Here is a 17,341-nt window from a genome sequence, read left to right on the forward strand (position 1 = left end):
TGGTAACACCCAGATGCCGCACACCCACCACACAGAAATACCCCCTCACCCCTGACATGACCCTGCCCCAATAACACCCAGCCCCTGCGCCCACAGCTGCCCCCGCACAGCTGAGGAAAGTACACGCAGGGACTCTCCCCGCAGGGTGCCCATTATAAATTCTCTCTCCCTGGGCATCCTGGCGCTGGGACCAGGAGACATGGGGCAGTCTCTTGCATGCCACAAACCCTGGGGTGCAAAGGGGTGGGGCTGTCTAGCTGCCGTGGGTCACCCCCCCACCCCACAAGGGGATGTGGTCACTGCAGGCCTGAGTCAGGCAGTGAGTCGGGGCACTGACCCCTGGGAACTGGGCTGATGTGTGTGCATGGCACACCCACCCTGGCCATGGGCTGTGCCATGCACACTCTGCGGTGACCCCCTCCCACTGGCATTCACGGGGATCCCCTCTCCAGGGAGTGCTGGGGACCATGGCACGGGCACACCGCCGGAGCGGGGCAGAACGGGGAGGGATGGGAAGTCCCTTGTGCCCTGGTGAATCAGCACGGAGCTCAGCAACAAGCACCTCCATGCTGTGCTCCTGGGTCCCTGTACTGGCTGGGGGCCGCAGCAAGGCTGGGGAAGGAGCTCTTACTGGTGTTGCTTCCTGACAGCTTCAGCTCCAGCTCCTGCACCTGCCTGACCAGCAGCGAGATGTGCTGGAGCATGTCCTTGTTCTGCAGCAAGAGCTGGTGCACACGCGCCTGGGCCTCCAGCCGAGCTGCTGCCTCTGCAGCCAGCTGGTCCTTCAGCAAGTGAACCTGTCGGAGAGACGTGGAGACACAGCGAGTGGGTGTGTGCGTGCCAGGACAGGCTGCCTGTGCCGAGCCGGGGGTCCAAGCCTGGAGTTCCAGCCTGCTGCTGGAGTGAGATTCATGCATCCCGCCCGCGCCCCCAGCTGGCTGCTAGAGCAAGCCCGCCCGTAGCCCCAGCCTGCAGTGCCGCCAGTCAGATGCCCACTCCCCTTAGCCACCTGTTCTCTCAGCCAGGCACAGTGGTGGCTGTTGGCAGAGCGGGAGCTCAGGTCCAGCTCAGAGAGACTCTCCCCCGGGAGCCATCCCAGTGTTGGGAGCTGTCACTCTGGGCTGGGGATGTCGCCAGTTGCTCTGCTCTAGGACAGCAAGCAGGAGAAGGAGGGAGAGATTTATACCAGTCTGCAGAAGTCCTGGACCCACAAAGCCCTTCCAGACTTTGCCCAGAGTGCTGGTAAGTCCATTCCCCATTCCAGTCTCACAGGGACCCTGCAGCCACAGGGCAGCATGGGACAGGGAGCATGCTAGCATCTGTCCCCCGTCCACACTGCATCCAGCATGGAGTCCCTTCTGCTTCATACCAGGGTGCCTAGCCATGGGACAGATCTGTCTGGCCCAAGCAGAAAGAACTCCCACAGAGGCTGTGCTGAGACTGGGCAGGGGAAGCAGGAGCACTGGCACCTGCTGGCAGTGGTGGAATTGTAGTTCAAAGCTGCAGGCACCAAGGCGTGCTGTCAGGAGCAGGGGAGCTGGAAGTTCCCAGTGGGACAGCTGCCTGTCCCCACACAAAGGGGCAGCCCCATGGTTTTCAAAGGCCGTTCAGCTGCAGGCGAGGGCTAGGCTAGCTCATCTTGAGACAGACTCTCCTAACCATGGCTCCCTGGAGCTGCCAGTGAAACAAGTTTCTCTGGGTGTCCCCACACTGCAGTTAGGCACCGGCCATTTGCAAGGTAGATGCTGGGATCTTGCATCCTCTCACCTTGCAGGGTCCTAGAGTCCAGACTTCAGCCCCAGTCCAGATGTCTACAATGCAAACAGCCCCTTAGCCTGGCCCTGCAACCCGTGTCAGCTGGCACGGGCCGGCTGTGGGGGTTTAAATGCAGTGCAGACCATCCCACTGAGACCTGAAGCTGATTCCCCCCTGCAGCAGCGTGCCCTGACCTCTAGGTCCACGGCCAACCCTGAGCATCGGAGAATGTGGGGCCCTGCTCCAGAAGAGCCCTGCCCAGCCCAGCCCAAGCCATGGCAGTCTGGACAATTCCTGGCTGCATTTACATTCCTGCTGAGCTGCGCTGTTCTGAATGAGGGTCGTAGCTGGGCCGGGCCCCTGCCCAGGAGACAAGGACAGTTGATACCCATGATATTTCACTGGCCCACGCACCACACAGAGCAAACAAGCCCTCAGCACTCATCAGGTGTGAGACCTAGACAGTAGGGTCAGTACACTCTGCACACATTAGCCAGCCAGCCCCTGACTGTCAGTCCTAGTAGGCTGGCTGGGCCAGGCTAGGCTGTGTGCCCCTCTGGCCCCTGGGGTGTGGCGTCCCATTGTGTGCCTCCACACCGTGGGGCCAGCAGTGCTGGGGCCTGTTGTGCTGCCTGCCCCTACCCATAGCACAGGGGATTGGCTTGCAGCACAGTGAGGTTCCCGGAGCGCTATGTGTGAGTCACTGCAGGGGCAGCTGGGCCAGGGGCAGGGCATGTGGTGTGGGGAAGGATGTCTGTGGGTTCCCCGATGGCCCTGGCAGAGTGCGTATGGGGGACAGCTCTACTCCTTCCTTCAATCCCACAGCACTCGCTGTCTCCCTGACTTCTCTTCCTAGCTGCCTCCCCTCAAACTGACCGGTGCCGTGGCCCATCTGGATCTGCCAGGCCCTCTCCCTCCCCGCGGACTGTCCCTCATGAATTCCCTTCCCCCACCCGGGGTGACCCTGGGCTCTTTCCTCCTGTGATACCTGACTTCCACCCCTCAGCCCTGGCTAAAATCAGACCTATCCCCTTGTCCAGGCCCACACCGAGGCCCGCCTGCATCACCATAACCCAATGGCTACTTGTCACTCCAGACGTTCAGAACACAGCTACCCTCCCTCCATCTCCACCCAGTTTCAGACCCCCTCCTCTGCCTGCTCCTCCCTTCCTGCATCTAGGCCGAGCAACTTGGCTTTGCCTCCAGGGCTCTGCCACTTCTGGCTTATTCGCCCGTGTCCATTTCCACCCCACTCCTCCCAGCACACCAGCCCCTCCACATGGCCCCCTGCGCACATGCTGCCGCCTGCACAGCCCCGCGCCCCGCTTGTGCTCGGCATGCTGGGGCAACAACCACCATGCGGGCAGCACCTGGGCCACGGCCACTTGTGTCTGTTGCGTCTGCTGCTGCAGAAGCTGCCGAAGAAGCTGCATTTGGTGATGAGTGGAGAGGGGAGTCCCCAGGTCCGGCAGCTGGGATGAGGAGGGGAGCAGCAGCTTGGGCGATGCAGTCAGGATACTCTCGGGGTGGAGGGAGCCCTGGAAAATATAGAGAAAAGCAAAGCCTGATCCACTCTGCGTGCTGCCCCTCAACATCCCACAGACACTCTAGTAACTCGCTCCCAGCTGAGCTGAGACCCCTGCGGGCCGGGCGGGTCGGTGCCTCATTCTCTGTACTCCCCTGGCTCCGTCTGTCTGTAGCCACCTGTTTCAATTATCAGCTCTCTGGGCCAGGGACTGTAGCCCAGACCTGCAGGGGTACATAGTGCCTACCTCCCACACCAGTACACACCAGCGAGACCTGCTGTGTGCGAGAACAGCATTAATAGCTAATCACAATGACAACACTAATCCTTAGCAGTCACACAGCTCTGCCGTTCCAAAGCATCACACAGCTGTAGGCTAATGCGTTTGAGCCAGAACAACCATAGGGAGCTTAGTCTCTAACCTCTGACTTCAGTGCAAGCTAGGAGCCTAAGGAACTGACCTTCCTGGGCAGCAGCTCTGTCCTCCAGCTGTGTGCAGAGCAACCCACTGGCCAGGCCAGCAGGAGGCAGACACCCTGTAACAGACTGTGACACATAGGTGCTCGCTCTCCCTGCTGCTGGGGCTGGCTCGGTGGCTTAGGCTGACTTTGCTCCAGCAGGCGCTCACTGCTGCCCCCTGAACTTCCACTCAGCCTGGTGAGCTGCCCTGAGCACAATGCTCTCAGCCTGGGTCACCTTTGTGCACAGAGCCAGCAGCCGCCAACACATGCTCCAAAGCCAGAGCCAGAAGGGTTGGCCCAACCTCACTTGGGGTGGGTGGAGGTCAGAGATTTGCACCTCGGCTCACAGCCTTGCTCTAGCTGCTGGCAGCTGCCAGGGTTGGGGGCAGGAGGCAGCTCCCTGTGTGAACCCTCCTCAGCAACCTGTTTCTTCGCCTTCTGGCTTGTGAGCCCTTGGATTCCCTGGGTTGGATTTTCTGACTTTCTTCTGCAACCCGGGAGACCAGAAGCTTCCTCTTCTGAACAAATGGAAGGTGAGACTGTCATGTATTCACGGGCCTCCAGGAGCTGGGGCTTTACAAACACACCAAATAGCGAGAGACTCGTGATAAAACAGCAAGAGCTGGCACCACTGGCAAGATGATCCCTGGGGGACTGGCTCCCAGACAGGCTCTTGGTGTCTCACGGCTATGTGTAATGCCAACACACTCAGTTGTTGGAGGACGGGTTCAAACATAGCTCTTTTAGCCAAGGCTGTAGCTAGCTCATCACTCTCTAGCTCAGTGGTTCTCAACCAGGAGCACCCCTGGAGTACCCAGAGGTCTTCCAGGGGGTACATCAACTCATCTAAGTCAGTGTTTCTCAACCTGGGGGTTGTGGGATGGCTTTGGGGAAGTCACAAGTGCAGCGCTGGAGTTGGGGTGTAGACACCACGCCATAGAGGGCCCTGTAATGCTGTTCCATGTTTCAGCACCCAGAAGCAGGGCTCAGGCTCCAGGGGTACAGTAGTCTGGAAAAGTTGAGAACCGCTACTTTGGCTGGTGTAGGTGCCACAAGAGTGGGACAGAGTGCCACACCAAGCAGGCTTGGATCACATAGGCAGCATCCTGACTCTTCACGCCAGCCATTCTGCTGGCTCCGTGACATGCTACGTCGCACCATTCCTCTCTCCTCCAGCACTTTGGGCAGCAGTGGGACTGCCCTGCCCCACCCTGGGTGGAGCAGATGGCCCCCAGCCTTAGAGGAGCCATACGAGTCTTACCTCCGCTAACCCCGTGGCACCCCACTAATGACACAGGGTTCAAGCCTCAATGCACTTGGCCGAACTCACAAGAGGCTCACTGCTGGGAGCACTGGTGCGAAGGGCTCCACAGCCGCTGGTGCATTGGGAGAGCGGTTTAAGCAGTACAGTGCAGCGGTCGCAGGCTCAGCCCCCCCAACACGAGGGAAGGGGAGAGCCAGGAACGATGGGGGACCACTGGCAGAGCCCAGCAGAGCTGCGTGGTCGTGAGCTGGGGATTCACATGGCGCTTTCCCTACCAGACAAGCCACATAGCTGGCTACATCGGTGCCATGAACACAGGGCCCATGTACCTGCATCCCGACTATTCAGCTCTCACTCCCCGAGGGTAGCCATTCTAGGGGATGCAGTGCAGGCAGGAGCGATGGGACCATCCCTTCGTCAGTACCTCTCTGTGTGCCAGCTCTGTCACCTGACAGAGGAGGACTTGGGCCCACTGGCTAGAGCAGGGGACTGGAAACCAGGACATCTGACTTCTATTCCTAGCACTGCTACCAACTTGTCATGTGAGCCACGGCCTGCTCCGTGTCTCGGCTTCCCCACACTCCAGTGGGTACTCACATACCTTGGATGGGGTTTGTTTGACTGAATTGGGGCAAGCTTGTACACTGCTGTGTGATCTCCGAGAAGCGGGGCTAGGGGAGGGGAGAGGATCATCATCCTGGGGCGCCCCTGGTTCTCTGAACCCCCCTTGCAAGATGGTGCTCTGGCCAACTCTTCCCTCGCCATGGCACTCGCTCAGTCCTGATGTGTCCTGGCCAAGGACCGAGCCCCAGCTTTGGCAGGGCTGAGCGGGTGGGACAAATGCGCAGGACCACTGCCTAGGTGGATTAGCAGCACGGCTGCCCACTTGCAGGGATGGCTCTGGGATGCTCGGAGTCTCTGCAGGGCGAGTGGAAAGCCAATGTCCTAGGTTTTGCTGGTTGCCTGGTCTCTGAAGCACAAGCAGAACTCCTGGGTAAAGGGCGACTGTGCTCTGCTGGCCTCTGACACTGTCCAGACGTGCTGGGTTAATGCACCAGGTGATTCTCTCCTGCCAGCAGCTGTGTGGTCAGGCAGAGGGAGACGCAGCTCCACTCCTGCTGCTTTCCCTGGGAAACCAACACTGCTCTGTTCCCAGGAAATGCCACAGCCAACAGGAGCGAGGGGGCGACACAGGGACCAGTTTGTGTCTGGACCGGAGCAGTGCAGGGCACAGGGGAGAGGCTGAGTGCTGGGGGAGTTTCGGGGGAGAACAGGATGAGGGGGAGCCAGTGACTATGAGCTTCTTTTATTGTCGGGGGCTAACTGGAGGGGTGGGGGTAGGGGTTCCTCCCCTACTGGGAGATGGGATCAAGGAAGGGCCACTGCCCCTAACAGTGAGTAACGGAGCATGATAGCTGGACTCCCGCCCTGCGCTGCCCTGCCCAGCACACCCCACAACAAGAGCCGGGCACTGCCACCCTCAGGGACCGGAGCTGGGTCTGCCACGTGCAGATCCACAGCCTGTGTCCTCAGGGCTCAGTACCTCCCAGGGTTTTCAGAGCTCTGCGCTGACCGGCAATGGGGAAAGGTGTGTGTTTGCTGGGGACACTGTGGTGCCTCGGTTCCCCCTGTCTGGCTGTGGGCACACACACTAGCTCTTAACATGAGAGTGCACAGAGGGGAGTGAACCTGGCCTCCCTCAGGGCCCCAGCAAAGGCAATTTGCCCTAGTTTGCGGGGCGGCTCAGGGAAGAGGCATTTCCCCTGTGGTGGCCAGCCCCTCGGCTCCCCTTGTTAATGCCCGGGCAGTGCTGGGGGGGATGCCAGCTGCTGCCATGAGGACATATGCTGTTGCACCAGCTTCACGCCGTGGTCCCCCCATCTGATCACCCCCGCAGAGCTGCCACAGGCTGTTCCAGCCCCATATCTAGACATGAGCTCCCTCTCTACCCCACTGCAGGGCAGTGTGAAACCCAAAGGTTCCTTTGAGCTGCTCCTGAAGCCATATAGCAAAGCTGCTTGGACACATGCTCGGGAAACCATGCTATCTGGGGGGACCCTGGGCCTGCACCACGGCTCAAAGGCCACTTTTGGGGCACAGCTGCTCTTGGCTGGGGCTGGCATACCTTGGTGTCCAGAGAGTGCCCGGAGTCGTTCCTCACGGCGTCGAGGTCTGTCACCCCCCGGCTGAACTCCAGGGTGCTGCTCCCTGGTGGAGGGATCTCCACTGCATCGATATCCGTCTCCTCTGTAGGGGCAGCTGCATTCTCAGCTCTGGCTGGGTGGCAGGCTGGGAGGGGGCAGCAACGGCATGGTCAGAGGTGAGAGGGGACAACGGAAACACTGCCCCAGCCCAGCTCCTTGGGCTGAGAGAACGTCGGCCTGGCTAGCAGACAAGGCCCATTCCTCCTTGTGGGGGAAGCACCTGCACACCTGCCATGGGTCACGCATCCCTAGCAGGCAGCCCTGTCCGCACAGAGCTGAGAGGACACTCCAAATATCCTGAGGCCTAGGGGAAAGTGCACTCGGGTCTGAACCAGGGAATCTGGGCCCATCTCTTCTACTGGCGAGGGTCAATATTTCTGTGCAGTTCTCAGCCCTCTTTCCTGCCCTAGGCCTCACCCTCAAGGGGGCAGGCAAGTATCACCCCCATTTTATAAACAAGGTAGCTGACTGGTCACTGAAGGCACAGCTTGGACCAGAACTCAGCTCTCTAATCGGGGAGACCCAAATCTCACCCACTTTGCTATAGTGCCTTTCAGAATGAATTTGTCAAGTCTATGTGCCTAGCTACGCTTTCTCATCACTGGACTGCACTCTGCTCCTAGAACCAGGAACAGTGCAACAGACTGCAGCCTCTCCTCTGCCTCCGCCTCCGCCTCAGATTTCAGCTTCGCTGTCCCCTGTTTTATAATCACCCCATCCTGGTCCCACTATGCTCCTGGCACTGGCCAGGTTTCATCCAGGAAGAGAAAGCTTGATACCGAAGAGGCTCTCTGGGACCAGGGGGCTGTTTACCCCAGCTCTCTCATGCACACCGGGGAAGTCCTTTGGACTTTGCCTGCTAGCTCCCTCCACTCTTCTCGGAGCAGTGGGTGCTGGTGGATATCCCCGCTTGGTGCCCCCTTGAGCACATGGTTTCACTCATCCCATTCAGTTGGCCTCTGTTCTTCCCAGCTGAGGTTAAAACCGTTGTCAGTCTCAGTGAGGGAGTCATTTCAGGGCCCCCATCACCTCCACAGAGGCGCCGATGACTTATGCTGAAGTTGTTAGCCACATGCAAACATTGCAAAAGTGTAAATTAGCTCATTAACTAATTTGCACCAGATGATAGGCACAGAGCTGCAGGAGCCATGGCTGGGGTTTGCTCAGCTGTGCCGGAGGTCAAAAGAACTCTTGTGGTGAAGGGGCTGCAGAGCAAAAGATCTAAACTGCATCCTGAGAGCTTCTCCCCAGAGTCGGAAGGTTTGGCCCAGCAACTGTGATAGCAGCTCATTGTGCCAGGGCAGCAGCATCCCCTGGGACAAAGGGCAGCCTGTCTCCACCTTCCTGCCAAGCTGCCAACTGCCTGGTTGGTAACATGGACCCTGAGCTCAGTGGTGGGGGCAGCGAGGGACAGAACGGGTTCATGGGGAAGGGAATGGGCAGAGAAAGGAAAACGCCCAATACCTGTATGCCCATATGGTCCCCGCGGGATTCCCTATACCCAGCCTTTCCGATCCCCAGGCTGGGGCACATGGCATAGCCCAGGGGTGGCCAAGCCTACTGACCCTCTGAGGCACATATGACAATCTTCAAATGTTCGGGAGCCAGGGCGTGCACGCTGGGGTTTGGTTCGGCCCCACTCCTGCTGAAGCCCCAAGCCCTGGCTGACGTGCCCTGTAGGGCTGAAGCCCTGAGGGCCCCCCCTGCTGGGCAGAAGCCAAAGGCGACACATGTGGGGGTCACATCCCCCCCTCGATTTTTGCCAGGATTAGCTAGGCCCACTCAGTCATGTGGTGCTGCTGGGCCCCCTCCCTGTACGGCAGCTGTAGCCTGGGGAGAGGCAGCAGCTAAGAGCTGGGAGCTGCAGGGGGAGCTGCTGCTTTTGCTGGCGCTGGAGCTGGGAGCTGCAGGGTGTGCCTGGAGCCTGTGACTCAAGCTGTTGGGTGGAGGCCTAACCTTGAAATTGTGCCCCCTCCACCCTCACTCTCAGCAGGCACCAGTCCCCTCTGGCAGAAGCTCCTAGCCCCACCACCCCACTGCAGGGCAGAATCCCCAAGGCCCCCCTCCCGCCAGTCTGGTAGGCGGAGAATGGGGGCGAAGGGAACGGGGGGCTCTGCGAGCTGCACTTTAACTGTAAAAGAGCCAGATGTGGCTCATGAGCCACAGTTTGGCCACCCTTGGCATATAGCATGTCAATCCACAGGATCCCTTCCCCCAAGCCTGTAGGGCCCCCGGACTGCTCCTACCACTCCAGTCAGAACCCTGCATTCTGGGTGGCAGAGGGAGTGCTGGGGGAAGTGTCAGCTAAATTCCCGACCAGCTCCGTGGGGTGTGGTGTCGATAATGCCATGGTACCACAGTCTTGCTGTTATCTGATGCTCAATTCCAGTCATTTTATGCTGGAGCACAGTATCCTGTTTTCAATGTTTGCTGTGTCACGGCATAACTGCTCTGAGAAGGTGTCTCTGCAGGTACTGGGGCATAGGCAATCAGACCTAGTGGATAGAGTCCGGGGCCTGGAGTTAGGTGCCAAGCCGGGGTCAGAGCCAGAGACAGTTGTTGCAAGCCAGGGGTTGAAGTTGGAGTCAGAATCAGGGGTAGGCCATAGGAGCTGGGACCAGGAGTGAGACAGGAACCAGGCAGAGGTGGGGGTCTGGGAGAAGGAGGGCAGGGGGAAGGAACAGGTTGGGAGGCAAGGCTCAGGGCAGTAGGCAGGGGCCAGTGCAGCAGCAGTCAGCCAGGGGTTGACCTAATTGCTCAGACAACTTCCTGTTTCTGGTTTAAATAGGGCATCACCGCCAATCAGTGGGGCAGAAGTCTCCCCCAGTCTGGAGCTTTGTGGGGCCCTTTGTGAGGCAGAGCTTTGCTGGCCCCTTCTGCAATCATTCAGGTGAGCTGCTGAGTGGTGGTTGTGGTGTGACCCCTGCCTGGGGACCCCCAGGTCGAGGTTCAAGGCCCAGGATCCCTCACATCAGCCCCTCTCCTGGGAGGTAGGGGCTTGGTTTTACAGGCTGGTTTTTGTGGAATGTGTTTACCAGGTCAGGAGTGTGGACATTCTTCGCCAGGTCCTTCTTCAGGAGTGCTCTTCAGGACTGTAGCCTTCCCAAGCCATAAGATGCCAGAGTCTAACCCGTCTGACTCTGGCATCAAGGATCTCACGGAGAATATACTCATCAATGTTGTGAACATGTACTGGTGTGGGGCGATGGCTGGGAGCGGTGAGGGAATGGGTCCTGAATGTGGGGCTTCAGGAGTGATGTATGGAAAACTGGGTGTATTTGGAGAGAACGGGGCAAGTTGAATTCAAAGGTGACTGGGCTAATGTGCTGGAGAATGCGGTAGGGGCCAAAGAGCTGGTAGTCCAACTTACGGGATGGCCTGTTTGTGTGTACATTTTTTGTTGAGAGCCATACCTTCTGGCCAAGCAAAAGGGCAGGCCCCTCCTGTCATTGACGGTCCGCATGTTGTTTCTTTTTTCTAGGTGTCCTCCAGGTAAACTTTTAGGTCATCTTGGGTTTGACATATCTTGTGTCCAGTCCAGTCCAGTCCAGGGCTGCTGGGTTGTGGGAAGTTGTGGTTAGCTCCAAGTAAAACCAAGGATGGAATCTATAGTTTGAAAAAAAATGGCTTTGCACTGTAGAAGCATATTCTGCGTTACTGTATGCGAGGTAGCAGCAAGAACCCGTTGTTCTGGTGGAAGTTTATGTAGTGTTGAAGGTATTGCTCCAGGATCTGGTTGGTTCTCTCCACTTGACCATTTGTCTAAGGGTGGTAGGTGGAAGAGAGGCAGGAGCAGATGCCCAAAATCCAGAGAGCTTCTCACATAAAGCGAGAGATAAATCACACATGGTGCTCAGAGATCATGTGCTGTGGGAGGCCATGGAGGCAGACAACTTGGTCCACACAGAGCTGGGCCGTTTCCTGGGAGAAGGTTAGGCCAGTGCCGGGGTGAAGTGGCCCACTACTGTCAGAGTGGTAAAAAACCCACCGGCCTCGGATAGTTCTACTAGCAAATCTAAGGCAATGACTGTCCACGGGCCGGGGGAGTCTCAAGGGGCTGCAGGAGTTCAAGGGGTTCCCAGGTATTTATTGTGTGGCGCCTTGGAGTGGGTACATACATTGCAACACAGGCCTGCACTATGGCCTGCATGTGAGGCCACCAGAAGATATAAGAGACAAGGTGCTGAGTTTTAAAACAGCCAAAATGTCCTGCCAGGCAAGTCATGGCATACTGGTAGGGCTGTAGTCCTTGGAGGCCTAGGAGAACATATATACGCTCATTTAGTAGGTTACCCTGTCTCAGACATCGTGGGGGTCCTTATTTATGGCTTTCTGCTCGACTGGAGGGATTCCCTGGGTGAAGGTTGATCATATGAGGGTGAGCAGATCTTGGTGGGGAGCCGGGCCCAGAAAATTCTGAGGCTTGAGGATGGAGGAGGTTTTTGGGTTCAAATCTTTAAGATCAGCGTCCCTTCTGGGACAAAGTGTCAGCCTTGCTAGTTTGGGTTTCTGGATGACAGGAGATTGCAAAATCAAAGTGCAAAAAGAATAAGGCCCACCAAAATTGTTGTTGGTTGAAGGCCTTGGCCCTATGCAGATATGTGAGGTTCTTATGATCGGTGTACATCTGGGCAGAATATCAGGCCTCTGCTAGATAGTGGTGCCACTCTGCGAAGGCCATCTTAATTGCCGGAGTTCTTTGTCCAAAATTTCATAGTTTGGCTCCGCTGGTAAGTTTCCTGGCACAGAAGACGTGTGGGTGCAGCAGTTGTTGAGGATTGTGCCTTTGCGATAGAACTGCTCTGACTGCCAGGTTGGAAGCTCTCGCTTTGATGATGAAGGCTTGTGTGGTGTCAGGATGGACCACTTTGGAAGTGGTGGTAAACGCAAGTTTTAATTGCTTGAAGGCCTGCAGGGCCTTGGGAGACCACAGGAATCTGGTGTTTTTGAGGAGCAAGGCAGTGAGAGGGGCGATCCGCTCCAAGAACTTTAGGAGGAACTGGTGACAGACGTTTGCAAACCCCAGGAAATACTGTAGTTCACGAACGTTCCATGGTGCTCCCCCATTCGAGGACTGCCTTTATCTTCCATGGGTCTATTTCAGTACCCGCGGGAGATAGGATGAGCCTAGGAATTCTATGGAGGACTGGTCAAAGGCTCGGGTGACCAGATAGCAAGTGTGAAAAATTGGGACGGTGGGGGGTAATAGGAGCCCATATAAAAAAAAAGCCCCAAATATTGGGACTGTCCCTACAAAATCAGGACATTTTTCTAGCTTCATATAGAGACCTGACGGAACAGATGTACATGCTGTGTTGTTTGGCACTGTCTGAAAAGATCGGTATGTCACCCAGGTATGCTACCACGTACTGGCCCACAATGTTCCAGAGCACATCATTAATAAATGCTGAAACATTGTAAGCATTTGTCAAACCAAAGGGCATCACGAGATATTCAAAGTGCCCATAATGTGTTCGAATGGAGGGTTTCCATTTGTCCCCAGCTCTAACCTGTACTAAGTTGCGTGCCCCCTGCAGGGCTAGCGTTGTGTGTACCCGGGCAGTGCTCACGTGGTCCATTAGCTTGGGGATTGGTGGTAATGGGTATCGGTTTCTAATGGTGACCTGCTTCAGGGCCTGATAGTCTGAGGCTTCCAACATTTTTTTTAAATAAGAAAAAGGACTGTGGCTCTGGCAGGCAAAGTGGATTTAGGAATAAAGCCCTTGGCTAGCTGGAGCAGAGTGTGGCCAGTTCAGGCTCCGACATGGTGTCCATACACCTGAAGGGAATGTTTGCCCCTAGTTGTAGCTCGACTGGGCAACCATAGTCCCTGTGTGGGGCAAGGTGCCTGCAGGCGGTTTGATGACATCTTTGAAGTTGCTGTATTTGGATGGAAGTCGAGGACCGGAATCAGTGGGCGGCTCTGCGGGGCCAGCTACCCTGGTGTGTGACTGCTGGGGTACTGCGTGCTGCCCACTTCCTGGGGTCAAGCAGTGCTGTTGACAGAATTGTGAGATTTTAGCTTGTGCCAAATGAGAAGGGCGTTACGGTGAGCCAGCCACAAGAGACCCAGGATGAGCGGAAGTACGGGGAATGGCTGGCACCGCATGCAGGTTTCTCGATGCCCTTGGATAGGAACGGTATCACTACCTGGGCTCTTGGCTCCTGGAAATGCAGGAGAGGAGAGCAGGGCATGCAAGAGGAACACATTCACTGGCTGTTCCTGCAGAAACGATTGATGGTGAACATTTCATGGCAAAATTCAAATTGTCAGCAGTAGGCTTCCAGGTCACCCCTCTGAGACGGAGGTGGGTGGGTGGTTCACAGCCCTCCAAAAGACGATTTCAGGCTGTGGGCAGGCTCAGGATGCAGCCCTATCTTGCTTTGTGCTTGGCTCACTTTCTGGAGAACTCTCCTCTGAGAAGGGCAGGCAGCCACCTTCCACAGAGTGCAGCTGTACAGCAGAGGGATTGCACAGACAATCACTGGGCAGCAGGAGAGCAGGATACATGGGCTCTGGCCAACATTAGGGCAGGAGCAGGCATCAGTGCTGGCCGACGCTGGAGCTGGCAGTTGAGCTAAAGTACTTGCTGACATAACTTCTAGGGGAACAGCGTGAAGAACCTATTCTGCATGGGGCCCTTGTCCGACTGGATGTCAATGGGTTTGAGCGTAGGAACTGCCCCCTACGTCCTGCTGGGATGACTCTGAAACCTAATGATGCTGTTTTGAGTTCAGCCCTTGGTAAGAGCTCAGTATTAGGAGGAGGGGAGAAAGAGGCGACGAGTCTGCAACAGGGCTGCCTGTCAGTGGGTCACTGAGGGCACAGGTCTGTGCTGAGGGGACGTCCCATGTGATGCTTTGTCTCAGCACTGGCAGGGTGAGCAGGAGGGCGAGCAGAGAACCAGGTGGGACAGACAGAGTACACAGAGCAGAGGTCGCTGGCTCTCCTTGCAGGCCTAGTTCCAGAGAGAGAAGGACGGGGTGGGCAAGGAGATCAGCACAGAAGGGGGACTGGGCACCCTCCAAATGGTCTGGGACTTTGGTGTAGCATGTAACTGAGAGGAGCCAGGGTGCTGAGGTGGAGTGGAGCTGGGGGATGGGCCTGAAGCTGAGTGCTCGGGGGGCCCTGGCAAATGCATCACAGGAGTCATTCCTCAGGGTGACTGACAAGAGAGAAATGCATGCAGTGCCCAGCCTGGCACATAGGGAAGAACAGGCCAAACTGGCTCCGGCTTGACTCCTCATGAAATGCACTCACTTAATCATGGCGTGCTCCATGCCTAGAAGAGATGCCAGTGCTCCTCAATCCTGACCTGCAGCCCCCTGCTATCCCAGACCTGCGCTCCCCACCCCCAGCTCTGTCATTGTCCCTCAATCCTGACCCACATCCCACTGCTACCTGAGCCCTGGACTCCCCACCCCCAGCTCTGCTAATGCCCCTCAATCCTGACCTGCAGCCCCATGCTACCCCAGCCCTGGGCTGCCTCCCTCCCCCACAGCTCTGCTGAAGACCCTCAAACCCAACCTGTGGTACACCCCAAATCCAGTCTGCAGAGATGACCTGTGCCTGCTGATAGTGGGGGGCACAATCCTGGAACAGCTCAAGTTACGCCCCCTCTAGAAAGCAGCAGCCCCTCCCTGCAGCTCCCAGCTGTTCCTCCTGCCTCTTCTTCTCCCTGCCCAGCACAGCTCACAGGCTCAGCTGCCCCACAGGGAGGGGGCCCAGCCACACCATGTGACCGAGCAATCTGCGGGGGCATGTGACCCCGCATGCCTCCCACACGTCACCTCTACCAGTCTGTGCCATCTCTGTCCATCATATGGGGAGGGGCATATCCCATTTCCCAGATCCTCACCGCCCCACGGCACTGGCACTTGGCACCTCCTCAGGAGACGAGCATGCCCCCTCCTCACACACTGCCATATTGTAACCCCAGTGACCGGTGTAACTTCGTTTTCTGGGCCCTGGCTGAGGCGACTCCTCTGAGACTCTGTCGGCTCAGGAGCTGCTTGTTTGGTGCTCACTGCGACTTGGAGCAGAGAATTCCCTGGGGCCAGCCCCAGGGTGGAGGTGGAAGGGCTGCTCGGGGCCAGGAGTTGCTTTAATACAATGTTCTCGCTTTACGTGTGCGCCAAGTAAATGTTTACAGGCTACAAACGAGAATCCCAGGGTTGCAGGGCTGTAAGAGCCCTCGATCCAGTTCCTTGCCCCACACCAACGCTGGACCAGGCACACCTAAACCATCCCCAACAGGGGCTTGTCTACCCTGAGCACTCGCAGCTGGCACAATCCGCAGCCCTGTAAATGGGCTCCCAGTGGGGTGGAAGGTCCACAGGATGAAGGCCAGGACCTAGCAAATGTCACTCCCTGCTCTGGGCCCACATCCCAGAAGAAGAGGACGCATGCATGCCTTGTTTTCACAGTGCTCCATTAGCCGGGGCAGAACGGCACTTTCAGACACTGCTGGCCTTCACACCCCTGCGGCGTCCCTACAATACCTGGCACCTGTACATTGCTCTTGGGGGGTGGGGGGGGCGCCAACTCCGGGGGGTGGCTCTCTCCCGGCGCGAGCCACAAAACACCTGCCGGCTAAGAGCACGACTGGAGGCCAGGGCCTGCCCTCTGCAGGAGTCCCGAGCACAGAGCCTTTCCCCCCTGCTGCGGCGGCGTACCTGGACCACCCACGTCCTCGCTGTCACCATCCTCCTGCCCATCCGCATCCTGCTGGGTGTGCTGCAGGCTCAGCTTGTGGCACACCTCAAAGGCCTGCCCCACAGTGCGGACGATGCGCATGGCCTGGCTCTGGAGTGGGGAGAGAGGAGCTGTGATGACAGGCTGTAGGGACTGTGCATCAAACCGCTGCAGTTGCTGACAGCATGGGAGGCTTTGCTGACCAAGACCCCTGGGAGAACCCTGAGGCTGAGCCGGAGCCCTGGATGGCTCGAGGGCCCAGGGCTCTGCAAAGGGCTGCATCCCAGCCCCCCGGCCCCGCAGTCCATGCACAAAGGGAGAGCTCTGATCTCTCTTGGGGCCTTCTGGCATCATGGTCTCTAAGGCCCCAATCCAGCAAGGCTCCTAGGAACAAACTTTCAGCCCTGAGTGCTACCTTCAGAGGAGCTGTACTTGAGTTCGCAACAGTGGGTGATTTCTGTCCCGAATGCCTCTGGCCCCCGCTGCCCGGCTCTGCCCTCTGCACAGTTCAGATCATGTCTCCACTGGCCTCTGCTGGCATTTGTCCAGCTTTGGCTCCAGGTGTCATTCTAAGCACTCTGCCCCTCACTTGGTGGGTGTCAACTCCCAGCTGTTGAGGATCACTTTTAGCAGGATGTTAAATATCACAGGCTCCTGGTGCAGCCCCACAGTGTGATCCATTGCTGCCCATCCCCTCTCAGTGAGGGGCTCTGCCTTGGTGCACAGGGCGGGGGAGGAGGGGGAGAACAGCTTGGGGGCTTTTCCCCACTGCCCTGACAGGGAGGGGACAGGAGAAGAGGTGACCACAGCTCTCTGAGAACAGCAGGCCAGGGCAGCATGGTCCTGCCCTAAGGGGTCTCGCAGCCCTGTCAGCCTCACATCCTGTGTTCCTGCACATCCAAACCAGCCGGCATGGCCAGTCCCTTTGAGGCCTGGGGAATGGCAGCTCGCCAGAGCAGAGCCCGAGCCTTGCAGTTCCTGTGCGACGGGAATAGCTTGGCCACCCGCTGTGCCCTCTGACCCATCAGTCACAGCATCAGCACCCCTGCCCTGCCCATGGTGAGTTGCATCAGGTGATGGGAGGGGACAGAAGCAGTGAGGAGCCGGGGATGGCTTTGCAGCCCAGGCCAGGCCAATCTGCTGAGGAAGCTGACCCTGGGGGTGCGGCACAAAGAATCCTCCACTGCAGCGAGAGGACCCTGCTGGCTCTGCCCAGTGCATGGTGGGACAATGGCTGTGGGGAGGTTGGGCAGCTCCTTGCTGGCCAGTCCCTGAGGAAGTGGCCAGAAGGCTCTGGGCAGCAGAGCGTGTGAGGAGGGGGCTGAGTGCTGCTGCCCTTACCATGCCTTCGAGGCAAGGCACACCCGGAGCTGTGGTGGCACTGGAGGGAGAATCCGGGAGCTACAGGGTATCCAAGAAACAGCCATTCCCCAGGAC

The 17,341-nt window shown here is 57.8% G+C and overlaps 1 protein-coding gene across 15 annotated transcripts in view; it reads right to left on the reverse strand.

Moving 5' to 3' along the window:
* The window catches only part of NOS1AP (nitric oxide synthase 1 adaptor protein), a 175,263-nt gene that overhangs the window by 39,101 nt on the left and 118,821 nt on the right, over window positions 1-17,341 (reverse strand). For all 15 annotated transcript variants that reach the window (XM_073356236.1, XM_073356232.1, XM_073356231.1 and 12 more), the window contains 4 exons: window positions 15,886-16,015; window positions 7,131-7,294; window positions 3,126-3,293; window positions 632-797 (listed from right to left, as the gene is read on the reverse strand). In XM_073356236.1, coding sequence (XP_073212337.1) covers window positions 632-797; window positions 3,126-3,293; window positions 7,131-7,294; window positions 15,886-16,015 — 628 coding nt within the window. The remainder of the gene's footprint in view (window positions 1-631; window positions 798-3,125; window positions 3,294-7,130; window positions 7,295-15,885; window positions 16,016-17,341) is intronic.

This window comes from Lepidochelys kempii, chromosome 8 (assembly GCF_965140265.1).
Source record: "Lepidochelys kempii isolate rLepKem1 chromosome 8, rLepKem1.hap2, whole genome shotgun sequence".
In the NCBI taxonomy this organism is placed as follows: Eukaryota; Metazoa; Chordata; order Testudines; family Cheloniidae; genus Lepidochelys; species Lepidochelys kempii.